Source organism: Lipophrys pholis (genome assembly GCF_963383615.2).
Source record: "Lipophrys pholis genome assembly, chromosome: 7".
Taxonomy (NCBI): domain Eukaryota; kingdom Metazoa; phylum Chordata; class Actinopteri; order Blenniiformes; family Blenniidae; genus Lipophrys; species Lipophrys pholis.
Genome location: NC_137638.1, coordinates 24,187,717 through 24,207,280, shown reverse-complemented (window position 1 = coordinate 24,207,280; position 19,564 = coordinate 24,187,717). Strand labels below are relative to the sequence as shown.

Sequence of the window (19,564 nt, the reverse complement as noted above, 5' to 3'; positions counted from 1 at the left end):
CATCATCCACAGTCCAGTCGGCTGAGCTGGTCAAACCGCACGGACCGTGGCGTGGGCAGACCGGTTTCACGACAAACAATTTAAAAAAATAAAAAAAAAAGAAAGAAAAAAAAATTGATTTTTGAATACCCATGACTCACAGGTTGATGACAAAATATTGCAGATTATTATTCTCATTTTATATATATCACAATTAGATGGGGTTATGTCGTTTTTAACCATGACATTGTTTTAATTTGAATGAAATGTAAATATATGGTGGTCCACGGGCGCTCTACTTTGGGACAGTGCGCCACCTGGCGAACGCGTTGCGCTACTTAATGTGTATTTTCAGGCAGGCGTTCTGACGGCCAGCAATCTGGGGTCCTACTTAGCATTATGAGCGGTAGATGCTAAAAACAAAAGTCGTTTTTCCTATTAAAGTGCTTTTCGTGTTTTGGAGTTAAAGGTCGGTGGATACATAAAACTCTACGTTAAATAGCTCTTTCCTGAGCATATTTAATGTTTGAATAGTTAGAATAGCATCCTGAACCTGATGTATTAAGGTTTTTGTGTTTGTGTTTTAAGAGATGGATGGTTATTTAGGAATCATCGACGACTCAACAAAACAACAGGAAAGACATTACTATCTTTTGTCTGAGCTGCAAACTTTGGTCAAAGATCTACCGAGGTATTGTGGCTTTAATCACAGAATTCAGTGGTCTAGTGGTGAGTGATTTGTGATTAGACTGTGGTACTGTTCGTATGAATTAGCTCCTTCCAGCAACGGCTGTCCTACAACACGCTCAGTGACCTGGCTCTGGCGCTCATTGACGGCACCGTGTATGAGATTGTTCAGGGTCTCCTGGACATCCAACATCTGACTGAGAAGAACCTGTACAACCAACGGCAGAAGCTGCACGCTGAACACCAGGGTAGGTGTTGCCAGTGATTCGGACAAACTGGTGTCGCTGTTAACTGGTGACCGCCTCCCTTTAGCGTATGTTGTTGCCGCGAGTAAAAGCAGATTTTAAAATAGGACTCACAAAATTTACGAAACATGGAAACTTTATTGTGAATGCGGTTAAACGCTGTTTTCCATTACAGCTACGGGTGGCTGTCTGGTTATTAACGTCTGCTGTTACCAGTTGCAACGATGGACACTTAAGGAAGTCGGTCACCAGTTAACAGGGAAACTACTTAACCCGAAACACCTTGTTTGCAGAAAGTACACAGGGACAATTCATTTGATTTTAGCAACAAGAATTGCACTGTGACATCAGGAGCCAACTCACTCCACATTATAGTTCTGCATCAGAGTAAATATTGTGTTTTTGTTGAAATCGTGTTCCTAAAAATACTTTCATTTACGTTGATAAGTATAAGGAAAATTTGAAGGCGCACAACTCACATAAAGTTTGAGATTTTTGGCATCCGGGTGAAAATTTCCTCAAACCTAAAATGCACTATAACCTAAACTTTTGAATGCACATTTCCACTCGCTCAGTGTTTCAGTACTTATTGCACAACTTGCTGTTCTCTAACAAGGAGCTTACCAGCATAATTGGTTGTTCCATGAATCAACCAATACATTTGTGAGCCCATTTTAATGCTACTGCTTTGTAGAGTTTATCTGTGGAAGGTAAAACTGATTATTAATTGTTAGGATTAAACATGTCACCTTTGTGAACTGTTGATAGTTGATCAAGTACTCCACTACTGTATGTTCAGGGTGTTCATATTGGTGGGATTTGGAGAGCTCAACCTTTTGTAAGGTAATAGGTACATTTTCAGATCCACCTGTCTCACACTTTCACAAAGTGTATTTTCTTATTGTGTACAGTAGACACTTCAGTAATACGGCTTTTCGTTTTAGTTGTGTGCTCAGCCACGGTGTGATGCTTTTTGTGTGTTTAGGCCTCAAGCAAGAGCTTGCTCGTAAGCACAAAGACGCTCTGCAATCATGCAAGTCACACAACCTGGCAATTCTCAAGTCAAACCAACAAACAGAGTTAGAGGTAAGTGTTTACTGAAAGGACTATGGTAAAGTCATGCTCTTATTGGTGTATTAATAGTAATATGTTTTGTCACTAGGCATTAGAGATTCGTGTGCGAGAGGAACAAAAGATGATGGACAAAAAGATTGTTGCAGAAATGGATCAAAAAGTGATTGATCAGCAAAACACCCTGGAGAAGGCGGGCGTGCCTGGGTTCTTCATCACCACAAATCCCCAGGTCGGTGTCAACAACAGTCTTCTCGCTGCCATTCAAATGCTTACTAATGCCACATTCAGTGGTTCTGTGGCAATTAGAGAATGCGTTTTGTGATGGAGGCAAATGTCCAGCAGGAGGCGATGTATGTCGTCACTAACTTCACTCCCACTGCCTTTCAGGAGCTGACAATGCAGATGAACCTACTTGAACTGATCCACAAGCTGCAACAAAGGGAGTCACAGGCGGGATTACTATGAAGACCATGTAGAAGAATGTCAGTGTCGCCTAAAGACACTCATACACACACCTACAAAGGCTTCAGGCTTCATACTTTCTTGAATTGGTATATGTGAGAGCAAGAAATTGAGAAAGTATTTAAGCCCCTGCTGACATCACCAGGGGTGAAGAATGTTATCTGAGCTCTTGATCTGAGGAAGGAAGTGACGGCTTGAGTGCTGTGACACACAATGTTGAAACGAGAAGTTATTTAGTCAGAAATTATTCTGCACATTTTGAAGGACTAAAGGAGATTATCTCAATCTTCATGCAGTGAGATTGAATCCTCAGCCGTTGAACTGTCTCCCGAGGTTCTGAGAGCAGTCAGCAGTGTTTGAGTTGAGGAGTTGAGTTCAGTTGTGCACAAGAGGCACAGCAGCAGTGTTCTGACACTATCTGGTGATTAGTGTTTTATTTCTTGTTCAGAAACGAGTTAATTTATGGCCGATATTATTTATTGCACTGGCGCGTGAAGCTTAACTGCCATAATGTTCTGAATGATTTGATTAGACTGTATTTGAGCGGTTTTCTGACACAAGCTTTCATATGTATTTTTGATTTGCTGGCCATGTATATATGTTTATTTTATATGTTCAATTTTATTGTTGATTTGGTCCAGATTACATTTTATTGTAGTCTTGTGATGTTTGATAGTTGTTTTTTTCTAAGATTCATGGTTTTGTTAACAGCGAACATGAAGAACTGAAAAACAAAGCAACGATAGTCATTTTTCTTCAATACTGACTTGAAGTTTTTATTTGCAAAAATAAACCAACAGTTACTGACTTTCTGTGTTGGTTTGTTTATTTGTTGAATAAAATCATTCAAAAGATTTTATTTCTGTGCAGCTTCTATCTTTTCACATTTACTGGCGAATAATTTGCATACGAGGTTTGATATCAGACAATATTGGGATTCATTCAGGGCTTACTGAATCATAAATTGTCTTGAAAACTTGCGGACTCTTTTAAGGTTTTACAATTTTCCGGAATGAACTAAACATTTTGGAGAAAGTTTTAAAAGCAGATTGTTTGCTGTTCTAATCCCAAAACCTGAAAACTTGTTTTGATTTCTCGGAAGTCTGATGCTCTGCTGTAAAACATGTGAGAGCTTTTTGTGCCTTAAACTCATATCTACAGTTTGCTGTTTGTCTTTGCTTAGTGATGCCAAAAAGGAATCTTTCCGGGTTGACAAGCAAATCAGGTTGTTTGGGGTTTTTTTGTCTTTTTTTTTAAGTTTCATTGTTTTCTTGTGAGTCCTGTCCTCTTCCTGATTTTCAATTTGCGAGTTCCATGGAACTGTTTCAAACAAATTAAAGATATGTCCTTTCAATGAAGAGTGCAGCCACTGTCACCCTCACCAGTTACTATTCCCTTGTGGTTGTGTTGCGTTTTCTTCCCGTGTGTTTTGCACAATGAGTTTCAGGTTTATTTGCTTTATCTGGAGCAGAAATCCTTCAGCCAATCAGCCGGGTGCAGCGCGTTACTCCAATTCGGTCCCAGAAAAGAAAAAAGAAAAACTAGTTTTGCCACCAGCCTGACGCTCTCGTCCTGTATTTTTGCATAGTGGAAAGTGGAAGTTAATACTGCAACCTGTAATAACTGCTGTATCCCGTTTTGTCTAATATTTACAGGTGCATTTCAAATCATTATTGAAAAGTTTAAATGCTCATTAAGTCAGTTATTTCATTGATGATATTACAGTTAATTTTAAAAAATAGATTTGTTCCCCTCTTTTGTTATGAGTGCCCTCAGTAGGCCTTACTCATGGTGTAGTAATCAAGCACCCTCCAAAGAGAGAAAATCCCCAGTTCCAGTGAAGGTTTGGAGGCCTTCCACTGCAGTTTCCATGTTCTCCACATGTGAGTGGATTTACTCTGGAAACTCTTGTCACTTCTCAGTTACAAATATGTACAGTATTTGAGGTTAACTGTTGACTCCAAGTTCCCCAGAGGTGTGAATGTAAGTGTGTTTGTGTCACAGTGTTTACCCTGCTCTGGCCTGGCGACCTTTGTAGCCTGCCCACGCCCGTAGTTTTCTGGGATGGACTCCAGCATCCTGCTACCATGAACAGGATAGACCAGTACAGCAGACAAATGGATGGATCAATTGCCGGTGGCTGTAGAATGTCTTTGTCTCTGTCAGGATGTATTCTGCCTTTTCTCATTGTCTGGTGGGAAGTTGTATAGGCCAGTGTGAAAGATGGATGAATTACTTATTTACATGAATAATTAAACCACAAAAACGCTTGAAATGTGTGAGTTTTTTCTATAATGAATCTAACATTGTTCCTCTTTGGCATGCATTCTAAAGGAAAAGGTATATTTCATTTCCATTTTGGGATCATCCTGCTGGAGATGGGTGGGGTCTAGAGGGGAGGGGAAGCCCTCTTGAGAGGGGCGGTGAGGGCGGCTGCGCCTTTAAGAAGCCGTCCAGGCAGAGCGCGTGTTGGTTTTCTCCTCCAGCGCACCTTCTGCTCCATCATCACTGCCGCCGCGCGCAGACGATGCAGCCCGGTAACTTCTCCCGGCCCCGGACCCGCTGCAGCACCGCCGACAGCCCGTGAACACCAACGGTAAACACAAATATTCTGCTGATTTCATTTCATTTCATTTCTTTTTCTTTTTTCTTTTGTAACTGATGTGTCTTCTACCTTCATCCACAAGGACGATCTAATAATGGCACCTTACTCGGGTATGAGAAGTGCGGATGAGCGCAGTATTTCCAGCACAGCTGTGGTGCGTTCACCATCTGCGTTTCCATTTTGTAATAAATTATTAATTTGGAATTAAAACAAAAAAACGTCTTTCCCTTCCATGTGGGCGTCTAGTATTATTATATGTGTGTGCTTTGTTTCAACATGCAAGCTGAGCGGCTGTTGTACTTTATTACATCGGTCTTATTTCTAGAGGGGGAATAAAGCGTTACGTAATGTTAATGGAGGCGTCCTGTTGTCGCCATATGCCGATCGAGGCCAGGAATCGGATGTTGCACCGCCCGGGTCGGCAGGATGAAGACTGCTGGCATATTCCCGAGGAAAGAAATACCACAAATCAGACTTTATCATGCTGTAATTTTGCACAATAGAGCTTTGGATGACGTGGATTGGCTGTTGAGGGCTCATGGTTTTAGTATTAAAAACATAAGAAAATATACAACCGTTAAAGTCAATTAAAATAATGTATAACTAAATATTATTCATAAGTCATGTATGTAATCCAGTGTTACACAATAAGATATTTGTTAATTGAATAAGATATAATGTGAAATACTCACATTTTAGTTTTGCAATGAACTTTTTTTCCATCATATCCAAAAAGTGATCTAAAATGACTCAACAATGATACTGAAATCAAACAAACAAAATGTCTGAATGTTTTAGTTCATGAGAGAGCGTCGTGAGGAAAACCACCCTGAGGTTTTCTGCAAGGAAGTTTGGAACTCCTGTGGTATTATCAGAAGGGTATCTCATTTAGTAACTAAGTCATGTTTAATGTTACTGTACCACAGTTTAATATATCCATACCTCACATATTGTAGTTTTGTCCGGGCTGCCTCACTGCTTTCTTCACGCAAACAAATACTACTCATTCAAAAAATAGTTTTTAAGAATTATTCCAGAAGTCAAGCGTTTAGAGCACCTGTTTAGAAAGTGAAAACTTTTACCAATTTGATCTATTAATACTCTACAAACATGCATATTTATGTATAAAGTCATTAATAATAAACAAAACATTCCAGAAACATTTCATGAGTTTTTCCTCCCATCATCAGGCATCCACTCCGACCCAACCGAGGAACCCAAAAGACTTTTATTTACCGCTGGAACTCTATTGACAAATCATTTATATTGCTTTCCTATTTGGCCTTTATCAAGGCGAAATTGCTCAATTTTCTCCTGTCAAATATACCACTGATACTTAGTTGGTACATTAGGTGGTTTAGGTTCTTTCCTCTCCTGCAGTTAGATTTGATTTCTTGCAATTCTGCATTACAGTCTGACTTTGTAAATAAAGAAAAATAAATGCAAACATAATGCGAGAGCATTGTGGATGAATATAAAAGCTATGCTTGGATGTAATATCTAAGTACAATACCATCTATATGCCTTGAGTACTAACTGTAAAAATGTTGACTCCATAGTATCCTAATCTTGCATCATAGTAGTTTTTCCTGTTGTAATGTATACATTTATACATACTGTCTTGCAGGTCCTCCTCATATCCAGGATATGGAACCAGTTTGACTGATACAACACCGATCTGCCCAGCTGGCCCATTGACTCCGTAACTATGGCAACCTGTCCAAGAGACTGCGCGCCTGCAGTGCGCCTTTGTCAGAGACTGAACCGACTCAAGACGCTAGATGAAGACATGATGGCAACGTCGCTGAAACGCTGCCTCTCCACCTTAGACCTGACTCTGTTGGGTGTTGGCGGCATGGTGGGCTCTGGACTGTACGTCCTGACTGGAACGGTGGCGAAAGACACGGCGGGGCCCGCTGTCATCATATCGTTCATTTTCGCTGGTTTCGCGTCTTTGCTGGCCGCCTTCTGTTACGCTGAGTTTGGAGCGCGAATCCCCAAAACAGGCTCAGCCTACATGTTTACCTACGTGTCAGTGGGGGAGATTTGGGCCTTTCTCATTGGCTGGAATGTGATTCTGGAGAACATGATCGGTGGTGCTGCCGTGGCGCGCGCCTGGAGTGGCTACCTCGACTCCATCTTCAACCACGCTATCCAGAACTTCACAGAGACTCACATCATGCAGTGGAACGTGCCCTTCCTCGCCCATTACCCCGACCTTCTTGCCGCAGGAATTCTAGTTCTTGCCTCGTTCTTCATCTCCTTTGGCGTTCAAGTGTCCTCGTACCTAAACCACATCTTCTCCACCGTCAGTATGGGTGTCATTATTTTCATCTTGGTGTTCGGTTTTATCCTGGCTGAGCCGGCCAACTGGAGCCAGGAACAAGGAGGCTTTGCACCCTATGGGATGTCAGGAATACTTGCAGGCTCAGCCACGTGCTTTTACGCATTTGTAGGCTTTGATGTAATCGCTTCCTCAAGCGAGGAGGCGAAGAATCCACAGAAGGCCGTTCCTCTTGCCACTGCCATCTCCCTCGGACTGGCGACAACAGCCTACATCCTGGTGTCCACAGTGCTCACCTTAATTGTGCCCTGGCGTACTCTGGACCCCAATTCAGCCCTGGCAGATGCTTTCTTCCGCCGTGGTTACAGTTGGGCGGGGATCATCGTGGCTATTGGCTCTATTTGTGGTGAGTGTCAAAAGCACAATTTAGATAGACGTCGGGGCATATTTGTCAGCATAATGTACTGACTTCTCATTTTCCTTCTGTTTCTTTCATTTCCAGCTATGAACACTGTGCTACTTGCAAATCTCTTCTCTCTGCCTCGCATTGTGTATGCAATGGCCGAGGACGGTTTGTTCTTCTCCTTCTTCTCTAGAGTCAATCCCATCACCAAAGTTCCCGTCAATGCTATTTTGGTGTTCGGGATTCTAATGGCGACCATGGCGCTAATTTTTGACCTGGAAGCCTTGGTTCAGTTTCTGTCCATCGGCACACTTCTCGCCTACACCTTCGTGGCAGCAAGCGTTATTGTGCTGCGCTTCCAGCCTGAAAAGTCCAGCTCCAAGGGAACCGCCTCCACATCTCCCAACCCCAATGCTGAGCCCTCCCCTATTCCTTCAGAGTCTCGCACCATCAATGAGGACAATGAGGAGATGAAGCAGTACGAGTCTTTCTCCGACAAACTCCAGTTGGTGGAGAGGCAGAAGCAAAACGAGCGGCGTGGCGTCGGGCAGCTGAAGGCCTTCTGGGAACCATACCTGGACAGGCTGCTGGGGGATTGTGAGCCAGGCGAGGTGGTGGCCTTCAGTGTGATGACGCTGATCGTGAGCTCGGTCTCACTCTGTGCAGTGCTGGAGTTTGGAATCAAGCAGCTGCAGCTGCCTCTGTGGAGCTTCACAATGCTGATTGTGATTTTTAGCCTCGCTTATGTTATCGGCATGATACTTATTTGGGTTCATGAGCCGCAAAGAAACAACAAAACATTTCAGGTAAGCCACATTCAATTCAGTCGTCAAAAAATCGTATAGATTAAATGTATTTAATGAATTATGTTTGTTGTGTTTACATATACAAAAACTCTGACTGTGACTCCAAAGTGACTGCAGCATTACTTTTGTGTAGGTACCTCTGGTCCCTTTGACTCCAGGTCTCAGCATTCTCATTAATGTGTTCCTCATGCTGAAGCTCAGCTACCTCACCTGGATTCGATTCACAGTATGGATTGCCATAGGTAAGAAGACAACGAATTTTGAATTAAATTCCTGTTTAAAAAAAAATGCATCTTTGCTCCTAACAGGTGAATCAATAGATTTACAGTATTTATTAATCAAACAACGTCTCTTTTATTCATAATTCTATGTACAATATTAGACGTTACAGTGAAATACCTTATTAATACTTGTATATGCATCATAAAGCATAGTTAAGTTTTTTTAAGCTTATAAATATGTAGATATTATAAGTAAAGTAACTCATGGGCTTAAGAAGGTTATTTAAAATTTGTCTCACACCTTTTTGAGTATGTATGTATCTGAGTATGTTTCAATCATGTAAATAGTCATTACTAAGGCAGGTAACTCAATACTATTTTTAGTAAGTTATTGATTGTGTTTATGACTAACATCAAATTATAACAGTCTTATAGCACACATTTGGAATATCTCACCAGAAAACACGGGCTTTCTGTTGATTGTGAAATTAGTGTATACATGTGTAAGACTTCCAATCCAGTTTTGTTTTCCAATCAAGCTGAGGGATTGTCACCAATCCTCTTGGGATGGTCCATGGTGGTTGATTGGTGTTGATGCTGTCGTCGAGGGCGGGGCCGCTGGTGAAACGCGATTATCTGAATTAGCTTAAGGCCTCTCTGGATCAGTAAACCACTTAAACGTCCCTGTCAGACTGTTGTGAGTTAACGAGATGCACACTCGAAGAGGATCACGCTTGACAGGGCCTCCGGCTAAGCTCGCACGCTCTGGAGAGAGAGAGAGAGAGAGAGAGAGAGAGAGAGAGAGAGAGAGAGAGAGAGCGAGATCGCTGGACACTGAACTCCCTAATGTAATTTGAAGGAAAAGAATGGAAATTCTTAATTTGCAAAGAGCGCAGAATTAGTCATTTGGTACAGTACAAGAGGATACCCAGAAGAGGTGGTGTTGGTTTGCTCACGTGATACATGCAGATGGTTTGACATTCCCAACCAGCGGTGAATAACAAATGTTACATTTAAAAGTTTCACGGTAAATCTAAGATTTCCTCTGGAAGCACGGCTCTTCCATGAGTAGGAGTTCTCAAGCACAAATAGGTAATAACAACATGAAATCATCTTTGTCTTTTTACTCCCTCCGCACACTCTTCTCTAGATTCAAATGATTTCTTTGGTGAAAAGTGTTGCGTGCTGTCTGTGTTCCAGGTCTCATTGTGTATTTTGGCTATGGGATCTGGCACAGTAAGGAGGGAATACGAGAGCTGCAGCCCAAAGACATGGCCGCCCGGTACGTGGTGCTACCCAGCGGCAGCCTGGTAGAGACAGTGCAGCCCGTCCAGCCCGACGGTCAGGTCGACGCCTCGGCGCAACACATCAACGCCTCCTCCGCAGCTGAGGAGAGTGCAGGAAAGAGATGATGTGTGACTGGATCCATCATTGCAACTGCCTGTTTTACTGTCTGTTGTCTCTCACTCATATGCTGTACTATTACTAGTGTATTCTTTGTATTTCACTCCCCTTGGCGCGTGACAGTCTGTACTCGTTGCTCTGCAAATGTATGCACCCCGCAGGATGGGATACACTCTCTCTGTCTAATCGATGAAACATATTTGTATATCTTGTAATACTTGTGTACAGTAGAGAGCTTTATTACCGTTCTGTAAACCTTTTGAGGCTCAAACTCTGTGTTTTCGTCCTTTGGGGCTGCTCTGCTCTTGCAACTTTTCCAGTTTGTCTGATTCCACACAGATGTACGTTGTGTATGGTGCTTTCTTAGTCCGAAGGATTTTTTTTATTTTTGTTTTTTTAAGCATCGATAAAGTCCTGGAGCAGGAAAATGAAGATGAGGATTTTTTTGAGAGGGTTTTGTTTTGTTGTCAGACTGGAGGACAGCCGCACTGCTTTGTTTTTAAATGTCATTTTGAGCAGAGTGAGCGTTCATCTGTTGAATGTCTTGGGTTAAGCAGTGAAATGCACAGAGTTGTGAGTTTACATTTTTTGCCTTTTCTCAGAATTGTCTGCCCAAAGCCACAGAAGAAAGAAACAAGATTTAGTCATCCGGGTCCATTTATTCCGTCCTGTCCTTCGGGTATTTATTTGTAGACTTCATAAAGTATTTAATCATTTATTATAAGATACGGTATGCATTTATTTTTCTATTACTACTAATTATAGTTCTATTCTATACAGGTCTTATGAGCTTAATATTTCCTGTTTTTGTCTCTGTTGTTTTTGTTTGACACACTATCTGTTTTGCAATGTTTTGCATGGACATGTATTAGTCTCTATCAACAATTTGTGTTCACTTTTTCATTGGTTGAACAGTCAGCTCTTCTCTTAATCTCCTAAATCTCATCCCATGACCCTGCTCCGTCCTCGCATTTAAGCACAATATTTTTCCCACGATCCTTTAGAAAGCAGCACTTTCCACTTCCTCCACACGGGCACCGGATTTTATATCAAAGCACATTGACCATTTATAGATCATATGATCAGTGTCGTTAGTACTGATTTAACCTGAGAAATAATTAGATGTACTGTGTAGGCCAGCACAAACCCAGTATGGGAGTCTTCACACACAGACCGCTCATGCAGGCAGACATTGGTCATTATATTACGCCGCGGTCTGCTTCGTATCTCTGAGGCCTCGGTAATCCCGGCAGATTTGCAACAGTCCCCGTCGCCAGTTTGCAGCTTGACCTAGATTAGCGATGGCCTTGTGTGTGAGAACACTCTCATATTGTACAGATAACATTCCCACTGTCTGCACTCCTGTCAATGTCTGAACTGAAATGAGGCTTTATTTTTTATTACACGTGTTAGAGTAAATAAAAATGATGTCTGTTCTGATTTTATCCTCTTCAGGTTACGTTTGCATGTGTTACGTGAGAAACCAATGGCCTTAAATGTGTTGTAAAGAATGCAGACTGTTCTCAGAAGCTGAAGCTCTTTGTTTCAAATGGTTTAGTCATGCTATATATTTGTCTGTTGGATGAAAAACAAAAAAATCTTATACAGGATTTCATGCTTTTGAATTATTAAACCAAAACACTAATGTGTAAGAGAATGTACAGCGGGAAGCATTTTAGCACAGTTTCAAAAAGGATTTAAGTTCAAGAGATTTTTGTACAACTTTGCACAGTTTGCATACAATCGTCTGGTAAGTGTGTGTCACAGTTAAGCTTTTAATGTTGCGGCCAGTGACAGATATTAATACTGTGGTGCTTTTTTAAGCTAAGCTTACTCTCTCACCTTCTCTGTCTTTTCTTTGTGTGTGTGTGTGTGTGTGTGTGTGTTTGAGTGTGTGCCACACAGCAGTTTTTATTTCTTACTTCTAAATAGTATTTTACTGGGTACTTGCACATTAATGTCTCAAATCTTTTGTTAGAGTGTATGTTTGTCTAAGGTCCAAAAGACGTTACAACAAATAAAATGTTTTGAAGCAGCATTTACAAAAAAATCTGAATTGTGGAGTTTTTTGGTGAGAAACACACAATATAAAAGCTAAAAGAACACATACACAATTATTGTTTATCGTGTACTAGCAGATCATACACTACACGTTGTGTATCTTAATTTAACCAGGAAGTCATATTGAGATTCTTTTCTTCAAAGGAGACCTGGGAAAGTGGCAGCCGGAAAATTAAGAGCAATATTAAACGGGTACATATACACACATTTGTGTATTCTGAGTTGGTGTTGTCAGGTTAGTGGAAGAATTGCAGCAGGTCAAAATACAAAGAGAAAATACAAGATACAACTTCGACTTCAACTTTATTATTTGTCCCTCAAAGTGCAGTGTAGAGGGTTCAAATTGTTGAAAACATCAATTTGTTTTAATGTTTTCTGACAATATATTTAATTAAATGTGGACTTTTCCACAGTGCATTCAGACAGCTTGGCACTGACATAAAAAGAAACATTTGACGATGTGATTATTTATAGGTTATTATGCTTCATTAGACTGACAAACATTAGCTCATTGGCTGTTGCAGTGTGTCACAGCAATGCCACCTCACAAATATCAATATTTAGACTGAGAGAGATCATGAAAAGTAGCACAAGAGGTACTTTACAAGTATGTAAGAAAACAAAGCACTATGCTTTTGGATGGAGTTACTGTTCTTCATAATCACTATCTTGCACAACACTTGTTATAATTAATGGCTTGATGAAGCTCCTGAAATCATTTCCACTAGTAGTGAACCATGTGTAGATTAACGTCACACATGCTTAACCGCACAACTTCAGCAAAGTGAGGGATTAACTCTCAGGTCACGTGCTGCCGATTAGGTGAATGAAGTGACACATCAGGTGTCCATTCAAGCAGTTTGATGAGAGATGAAAGTGCTGAAACTGATTAATTATAATCAGGTAGTCGCAAACATTTTCCGTTAGACTAATTTTACAAAGCTGAGATAGATTGATACGAGATGTGTGAAGTAACAGTAAACTAACTCTCATCTAAAACAAATGGAAACGTATCTGGTTTATCACTTGATGCACGACACACTGGAGAGACGGATCGAAAGGCAAAGCAGGGAACCAGTAAATCCTGCATGCCCTTGTGTTTCTATGGAAACACTCCCTCTCCCCTCCCTTGTTGGAGAGCATACAAACAATGACACGGACATCTGTCTCCATGACGTGTCATTTTCAAGGTTGTACAAACCGCTCATTTACCTCAAGCCACGTGATCCATCTGCTGTGAAGACTGCCTATTCGGACAGTCTCAGGTCCTTCTGAGAGACAGATAAAATGTCTTCAACACAACGTGAAGCAGCCATCAACACCCTGTTTTAATGGCAGGAAAATAGCAGACGTCCTTCTTTGTGTCCACAGTAAGTTTATTCAGGACATTTTTAACTTACGAGAAAAAAAGATGTTGTGATACATTGTGAGAACTTGGCAGTACAAAATTACAAAAACGTGAGTAATGGGTGCAAAAAATGTACTTGTTTCCAACCAGCTTTACACAAAACAATGCTTTGGAAAGACTTCTTGTGCCTGCCTCAGTGGCAAGGCGCAAAGATTACTATCCTAGGCGGCCGATTATTTTTTATCACGTCCACCAAGGACAATGTTGAGATTTTCAACACAGATAGATATTGGGCCATGGAAGATTCCATCAGATTAGGGAGGTGATCCGGATCCAGATCCAGCTTCTGGGCCAGGATTTCATTTCCTTTGGCGGACGTGAGAAATCTCTGATTGCTCTTGTTATTCTTGTGCCTGCCCTAGTGGCACAAGAATAACAGCCAAATCGCTTAGCCACATCCTTAAAACTTGTAGCAACCTATTCCCGAACATAATGCACACTTTGATGTGCCTATTGTGTCCATGCTCCCAACAGTGCAGGACTAGTTACTCACAGAATCACACAAACAAATGTCCAATACAAAGCAGATGGAAATTGAGTAAAAAAAACACAAAAAGTGCTTCTTCTTCAATACCAGGTGAAGCTGCCGTACTTTCAGCTCGAGACTTGATTTAACTTTTAAAACGTTGCTACGTCTGTCTTCTGTTCAGATGTGAAAACATCTTTGTGGTATCTTCTACCAATTTTATCCCGTGAGCCTTTAAGTTTGTTCATGTTTTCAGGAGTTTGGGGAGTTTATCATCGGAGTGGATGGGCTCGAGTGCAGCGACAGTGTGGCAGAGGGTGTCGAGTTAAACTAAAACAATGTCTCCCTCTTGTTTTTGTGGCCATATTTCTCACTGAATCTTGTCTTATTATACATCAAATCGTAGCTGCAGGCCTTGACAATTCAGACAAGCTTAACATATTGAATTTGGCATCGTATCGGGCCCTGGCCTCCTCCCGTACATCCTCTTTGTAATTGTGTGACTTTTTCTCCAGGTATTGAAAAAAAAAATGAAGTAAAAGCACACTTGTACAATTACTCAGACTAGTTTGTTTTCCCCAAATTAAAAATGACGCCGACCAGGAAACGTCTTCTGTGACGTAAGCCCGACTTCCTGGAATGACCTTATTCCGCGATAAAACTGGGGCGCCGCCTTATTGCATCATTTTGTCAGATAACTTCCGGTGGGTGGGACTACTGCAGTGTGTCGTTGCTCACTTAGTAGCAGCTCGCTCTGGACAGTGAACGGGATTGACAACCTATCTCTGAATTAAGAGTTTCAAACATCGCTCACGTGGATCTGCGCTCCGTGTCTAACCAGTTTTATAGGCGAGATGAAAACACTGGGCTTCCGTCCACCACAATGCGATAGACCTCATTCACGATTACGTCATTTCCTACCGCGCGTAAAGCATCATGGGATTGTCTGTGATCTGGATGCTGAAGATGGCAGATGTGCTGCTAAGATTGCAGCCATCTCTGGTGAAACGATTTTGCCCATGCTTGTGATAAAACAACAGTTATGAGGATCTACTGCGATATATACGCATACATCGATGTGGATTTAGTGCTGGAAAAGGAGAGGTGAAGGGGGTCGCATGTGGCTCTTGTAAATTATGGAACTTCATAACGTCATTGTGAATATTGTCTATTTGTCAGTAACCTGACATGTCGAACACAAAATAGAGAAGAATTGAAAGTGGGCGGAGCGGAATAAGGTCAATACAGGCAGTCGGCAGCGTGAATCTTCTGTTGTTTTTTTTGGTGTGTGACGAGTCCTGCATTGTTGGGAGCATGGACACAAAAAGCACATCAAAACATGCCGAACGTTTTGGAAGAGGTTTCCATGAATTTTATTAAAGGTGCATTTACACATGGGCACGACGAGTTACAGAGATCCTTTCCCAGTCATTCCTGGCACAAAATCACAATCTTGATCCGCGGGCAGGAATTGAAATTTGTACATTTCTTGACTTGTCATTTTGTGTAAATACAACTTCAAGGTTTCATTTTCTCTTGTTATTCACAACTCTGCAGTCAGGGTGCAGAAAAGTACTGCGCTTCTTCACATTTCTTCGAACGGCAGTGGATTTTGTGTTGACGTGGAGTGACTGGAGGTTAATTTGCAGGGCCGGGTGGGAGCTGGACACTCGATCCTGTGACCTGTCTGAGTCCGGATCACTTTCTCCTCCACTTGCTTCCTTTCCTCCGTTACTGCTTCCCATCTGTGCCACACTGCTGCTCTGCCTGTCGAGCCAGGAACCAAATGCAACAATGGAACCACTCATATACAACTCATCATTTATTTATAAAGTACGTCTTCAATGCTAGTGTTAGCGTCATGTTTTGAGTAGTAAGATACTTACAATGGACTCCTCTGCATTAGCGTTTGGAGATTTTGTTGTTTTTCTTCGGCTGTTGTGGAAGGAGAAGCAGCCCACGCCTGCTGGGGACCATGCTCCTATTGGTAGAAATATCTCTAAAATATTATTTTCTCAACATTACCAGTCACATACACAAAATGATGTCAACGTTGAATCACAATAATTATCAAGATTACAAACCGATACACAATTTTTTAGAGTACTGGCAATTTCCTACCCTGGTGGCATTATGTTGGGCTCTTTCCTCCAATTTAAATAGACTTTGGACCAAAATAGCATTTTCCTGCTCCAGAACTTCAATTCGAATGCTGTTTGCCTGCAGCTGTTGCTTCATATCCAGAATCACGTTGCCTGTAGCTTGTTCGCAAAGAAAACATATAAGAGTTAGTTTTCAACAACAACACAACAACAACCCTTCAAAAAAATATGGCTGCCAAAAAGATTACGATATTGAGCTCTAAATTCACACTTTGCTCCTCCGTGTAATACTCTTGGCAAGACCGCCTGGTGATGTAAGACGTGATGGTAGTCTCGCCCATGAGCAAGTAGACAGGAGCAATCTGCTTTCTAACACTCTGCTCATAAGCATAAACAAACACCACACAGGATTCATGTGTTTATATTGCAGGTAATGGTAGTCTGCAGGGGATTTCCAGTTACTTACTCTGTGGTTGAGCACGAGCCAGAGGAGTGAGTTCAGGGAAAGCCACCAACAGTCTCTCACTTTCCCTGAAAGATTGCACGTGTTCCTTCAGCTGAGCAACTCGGTTTTTTAGCTCTCCTACGTGCCCTTCTAGGATCTGTTTCCTTTTCTGAGCTTCTAAACACAGCTCCTGATGGATAGAATATATATATATATATATATATATATATATACAAGAGTATTAGAATAAAACTACCTATGTTAATGTCTAATAGTGAGTTGTGATATACCTGTTGTTGAGTAAGCTGAGTCTGCAGTTCTTCCTTCTCCTCTGACATCTGCTGCAGCTGATTAATCTCCAGCTCCTGTCGCTCTTGTAGCTCCCTCTGCAGGTCCTCACAATCTTCCTTAAGAGTAGAAACTCTCCTTTCCAAAGATCTTTGCTTTGCCTGCGTTGACTAAACACATAACCAAAAGAACCAAAGGGAAAAACAAACTAACAACATTAAGACACATTTCTTTATTTTTTTGCCGCCTGTGGCTGGTTTTGTGTGAGACCGTCAAATATGTAGCTGTGATACTGACCTCTTGTTCGCGACATGCACTCTGGTATTTGGCAGACTCCTTGTCGAGGAGGAGTTGAATGTCAGAGGTTTGACGCTCTAGTTGTTGAACTGTTTGTTGTAGTTTACAACCTTCTTCCTCTTTTTCAATTTGCAGAGTCTTCACTTTCTCCTGCAGCACACTCTTGTCGCATTCTAGAAAAAAAAACACAATTAATTACACGGCAAAAAATGTTATTCCATGTACTTTGAAAATCTGATCATTACAAGTATGGGACTGTGGTGATTCAAACCTTATGTGCTTACCAAGTGCTTGTAAAGTATCTTGCTGTGAGGCCACTTTCTCTTTCAGTCTGGAGTTAGTCTCCTCCAAGGTCATCATTTCTGTAGCAGAAACGTTAATTAGGTGACAAGTGACTTCACTGAAAGCTCTTCATGTTTGTTCACAAGTTTACTCACGTCTCTGAAGTCGCTGTTGCTGCTCTTGCAGCCTTGTCTCCGTTTCTCTCATGGCTCGCTCTGCTTTGCGTAGCGAAAACTCCAGCTGGACGCTGTTTGCTTGATGTTTGTCAAGTTTTAGCTTGAACTCTTTCTGCGATTCTGCCAACTGGGATCTGAATCTCTCCCGTTCCGTTTCTGCAGCTGCCAGACGCTCTTGAAGAGGCTGCACGGTACCCCGCACGTCCTCAAGATGCTTGCTCAGCCTTCGCATGTCCCTGAGCTGCTCGTTGCCCCATTGGGCAACATCACCTGCTGTCATGTGTCCCGTCTCCAGAGTGTCCTCCACAGCCAGCAGCAGAGGCTGCAGAGACGAGGGGAGGCCCTCACTATCAAACAAATCCACCAGAGACTTGCCGGTCTGTCTCAAAATGGACTGCACTTCATGACATGCGTCGCAGGGAGTGAGGGACGACTGTATTGTCTGGCAGCCTTTATGATGGCTGCTGGTTGAAGGATCACATGGGGTGTCGTGTGTAGGCCAGGGGGGAATATGCTTCTGCGAAGAAATTGAACTTTTTGAAGAGCAGGCAGATAAATTATGTCTGGATATATCGATGACTGAGCTCCTTTCTGTAGACATGGGTGTTGTTGTCTTTGTCTCAGAAGAGTGAACTGGGAGGTTTCCAATATCTCTGCAGCTCTCCTAGCAAAAAGAAAAACGTATCATATTATGTAATATTAAAATCATATTACACTGACTGTACAAAAGTATGGAATATGCGTACCTTCATTTTGGCAAACTCAACTAAATTGGTCCAATAGCTTTTTACAACAAGGCCTACTGACTGGCATCCTTCCTGGCGGCGTTGTTCCCTCCCTGAACTGCTCCTCAGCTGCACAACATAGGAATTGAAGCTTTGTAGAAGAAGCACCAGCCTTGTTTTCAGGCAAAGTGGGAAAATACAAGTGTTAGATGAAGTCTTACAATAATTGAATTGAATGAATGAATGAATGAAACTTTATTTCGAACATACAAATATAAAGAAAAAGAAAGAAAAGAAAAAGAGAAACATTTTGATTTAAATTGGTAAAACAAAATACAAAAAACAATGAAACAACACAGCCCACTTGATCCACATTTGTATGACGAAAAGGAGTCGGATTAAGTAAAAAAAAAAAGACTAACTCAAACAATTTAATGTAACACCAACAATTGCACAGAAGATTATGATAAATCGTTGTATTTTTAATGCAGTGTTCTCTATTAAACAAGCAGACCATCACTGAGATAAACTACTGTGTTTGTAAAGATAATATATTACCTGTCAATTACCAGCTCCTGTAAAACAATGTGTGAATGTTGATTGAAAGAGTCCTCCCCGTCCATGAAGTCGTACTGCTCCAGCAGAGCCAGCATGTCCAGGTGACAGGAGAGCTGGTCGGGGAACTTTCTGGAGGGGAACCGGACCGGTCCGGTTCGAGAAAACACTTCCAGAATGGCGCCCTGAAGGTCCACCAGGTCTTTCCGGAGGCTCTCGATACAATCATGACGTCCTAACAATTCACACATGTCGCACACGAAATGTCTCTCTTGTTTGTCGACTGTAGATTGTTGACACCGCGTCTCCACAGCAACCACTATAAATGGACTCAAGGTACCAGAATGCACTGCGGCATGTGTGCAGAGACGCCTGGTGGTGAGGCTCGCGTTTAAAGGTGACCAAGTCCCAGGGAAAGTCATGCGGGGATATATATGAGCTAATAAAGAATATCAAACGCCTTTTTAAAGATGTTGTAACTGTCAGATGTAGTACTTAAAGTCGCGCTTACGTCACAGATGACGTTCGAGACGGTACCATTTTTACTTTGGGGAAAACAAACCAGCCGGATTAATTATACGAGTGCGCT

General features: G+C 41.7%; 3 protein-coding genes across 4 annotated transcripts; 2 read left to right on the top strand and 1 right to left on the bottom strand.

Moving 5' to 3' along the window:
* The first annotated feature begins 360 nt into the window (after window positions 1-360).
* On the top strand, window positions 361-3,803 carry dgcr6 (DiGeorge syndrome critical region gene 6). 2 transcript variants are annotated; one of them, XM_080466487.1, is made up of 6 exons: window positions 361-448; window positions 568-670; window positions 754-914; window positions 1,897-1,997; window positions 2,074-2,214; window positions 2,373-3,305. In XM_080466487.1, exons 2-6 carry the CDS (start codon window positions 570-572, stop codon window positions 2,448-2,450), a joined length of 582 nt encoding a protein of 193 aa, XP_080322613.1. In that variant the 5' UTR covers window positions 361-448; window positions 568-569; the 3' UTR covers window positions 2,451-3,305. The 2 variants fall into 2 exon arrangements, with proteins under 2 accessions (XP_080322613.1, XP_080322612.1); XM_080466486.1 differs by having other exon boundaries at window positions 361-670; window positions 2,373-3,803.
* A 1,081-nt stretch (window positions 3,804-4,884) lies between these two features.
* On the top strand, window positions 4,885-12,214 carry slc7a4 (solute carrier family 7 member 4). Its single transcript, XM_080468389.1, has 5 exons — window positions 4,885-5,043; window positions 6,680-7,742; window positions 7,839-8,545; window positions 8,679-8,787; window positions 9,967-12,214. The coding sequence occupies exons 2-5, from the start codon at window positions 6,761-6,763 to the stop codon at window positions 10,176-10,178; spliced, it is 2,010 nt and encodes a 669-aa protein (XP_080324515.1). The 5' UTR covers window positions 4,885-5,043; window positions 6,680-6,760; the 3' UTR covers window positions 10,179-12,214.
* Window positions 12,215-15,449: 3,235 nt separating this feature from the next.
* Window positions 15,450-19,280, bottom strand: ccdc157 (coiled-coil domain containing 157). Its single transcript, XM_080468266.1, has 10 exons — window positions 18,979-19,280; window positions 18,442-18,592; window positions 17,675-18,359; window positions 17,522-17,599; window positions 17,238-17,410; window positions 16,943-17,110; window positions 16,674-16,842; window positions 16,227-16,366; window positions 15,992-16,086; window positions 15,450-15,872 (listed from the first exon to the last, which is right to left on the bottom strand). The coding sequence occupies exons 1-10, from the start codon at window positions 19,224-19,226 to the stop codon at window positions 15,632-15,634; spliced, it is 2,148 nt and encodes a 715-aa protein (XP_080324392.1). The 5' UTR covers window positions 19,227-19,280; the 3' UTR covers window positions 15,450-15,631.
* Between the last annotated feature and the right edge of the window lie 284 nt (window positions 19,281-19,564).

What these genes read in the sequence shown, in the direction of transcription:
- dgcr6 (XM_080466486.1), top strand. Translation starts at nt 570, where the DNA reads ATGGATGGTTATTTAGGAATCATCGACGACTCAACAAAACAACAGGAA. An exon ending in TTGGTCAAAGATCTACCGAG is followed by an intron (nt 671 to 753) that starts GTATTGTGGCTT and finishes CGTATGAATTAG; the next exon opens with CTCCTTCCAGCAACGGCTGT. An exon ending in TCATCACCACAAATCCCCAG is followed by an intron (nt 2,215 to 2,372) that starts GTCGGTGTCAAC and finishes ACTGCCTTTCAG; the next exon opens with GAGCTGACAATGCAGATGAA.
- slc7a4 (XM_080468389.1), top strand. Translation starts at nt 6,761, where the DNA reads ATGGCAACCTGTCCAAGAGACTGCGCGCCTGCAGTGCGCCTTTGTCAG. An exon ending in GAAACAACAAAACATTTCAG is followed by an intron (nt 8,546 to 8,678) that starts GTAAGCCACATT and finishes ACTTTTGTGTAG; the next exon opens with GTACCTCTGGTCCCTTTGAC. An exon ending in CACAGTATGGATTGCCATAG is followed by an intron (nt 8,788 to 9,966) that starts GTAAGAAGACAA and finishes TCTGTGTTCCAG; the next exon opens with GTCTCATTGTGTATTTTGGC.
- ccdc157 (XM_080468266.1), bottom strand. Translation starts at nt 19,226, where the DNA reads ATGTGTGAATTGTTAGGACGTCATGATTGTATCGAGAGCCTCCGGAAA. An exon ending in GCAACAGCGACTTCAGAGAC is followed by an intron (nt 17,600 to 17,674) that starts GTGAGTAAACTT and finishes TTTCTGCTACAG; the next exon opens with AAATGATGACCTTGGAGGAG. An exon ending in AGATACTTTACAAGCACTTG is followed by an intron (nt 17,411 to 17,521) that starts GTAAGCACATAA and finishes TTTTTTTTCTAG; the next exon opens with AATGCGACAAGAGTGTGCTG.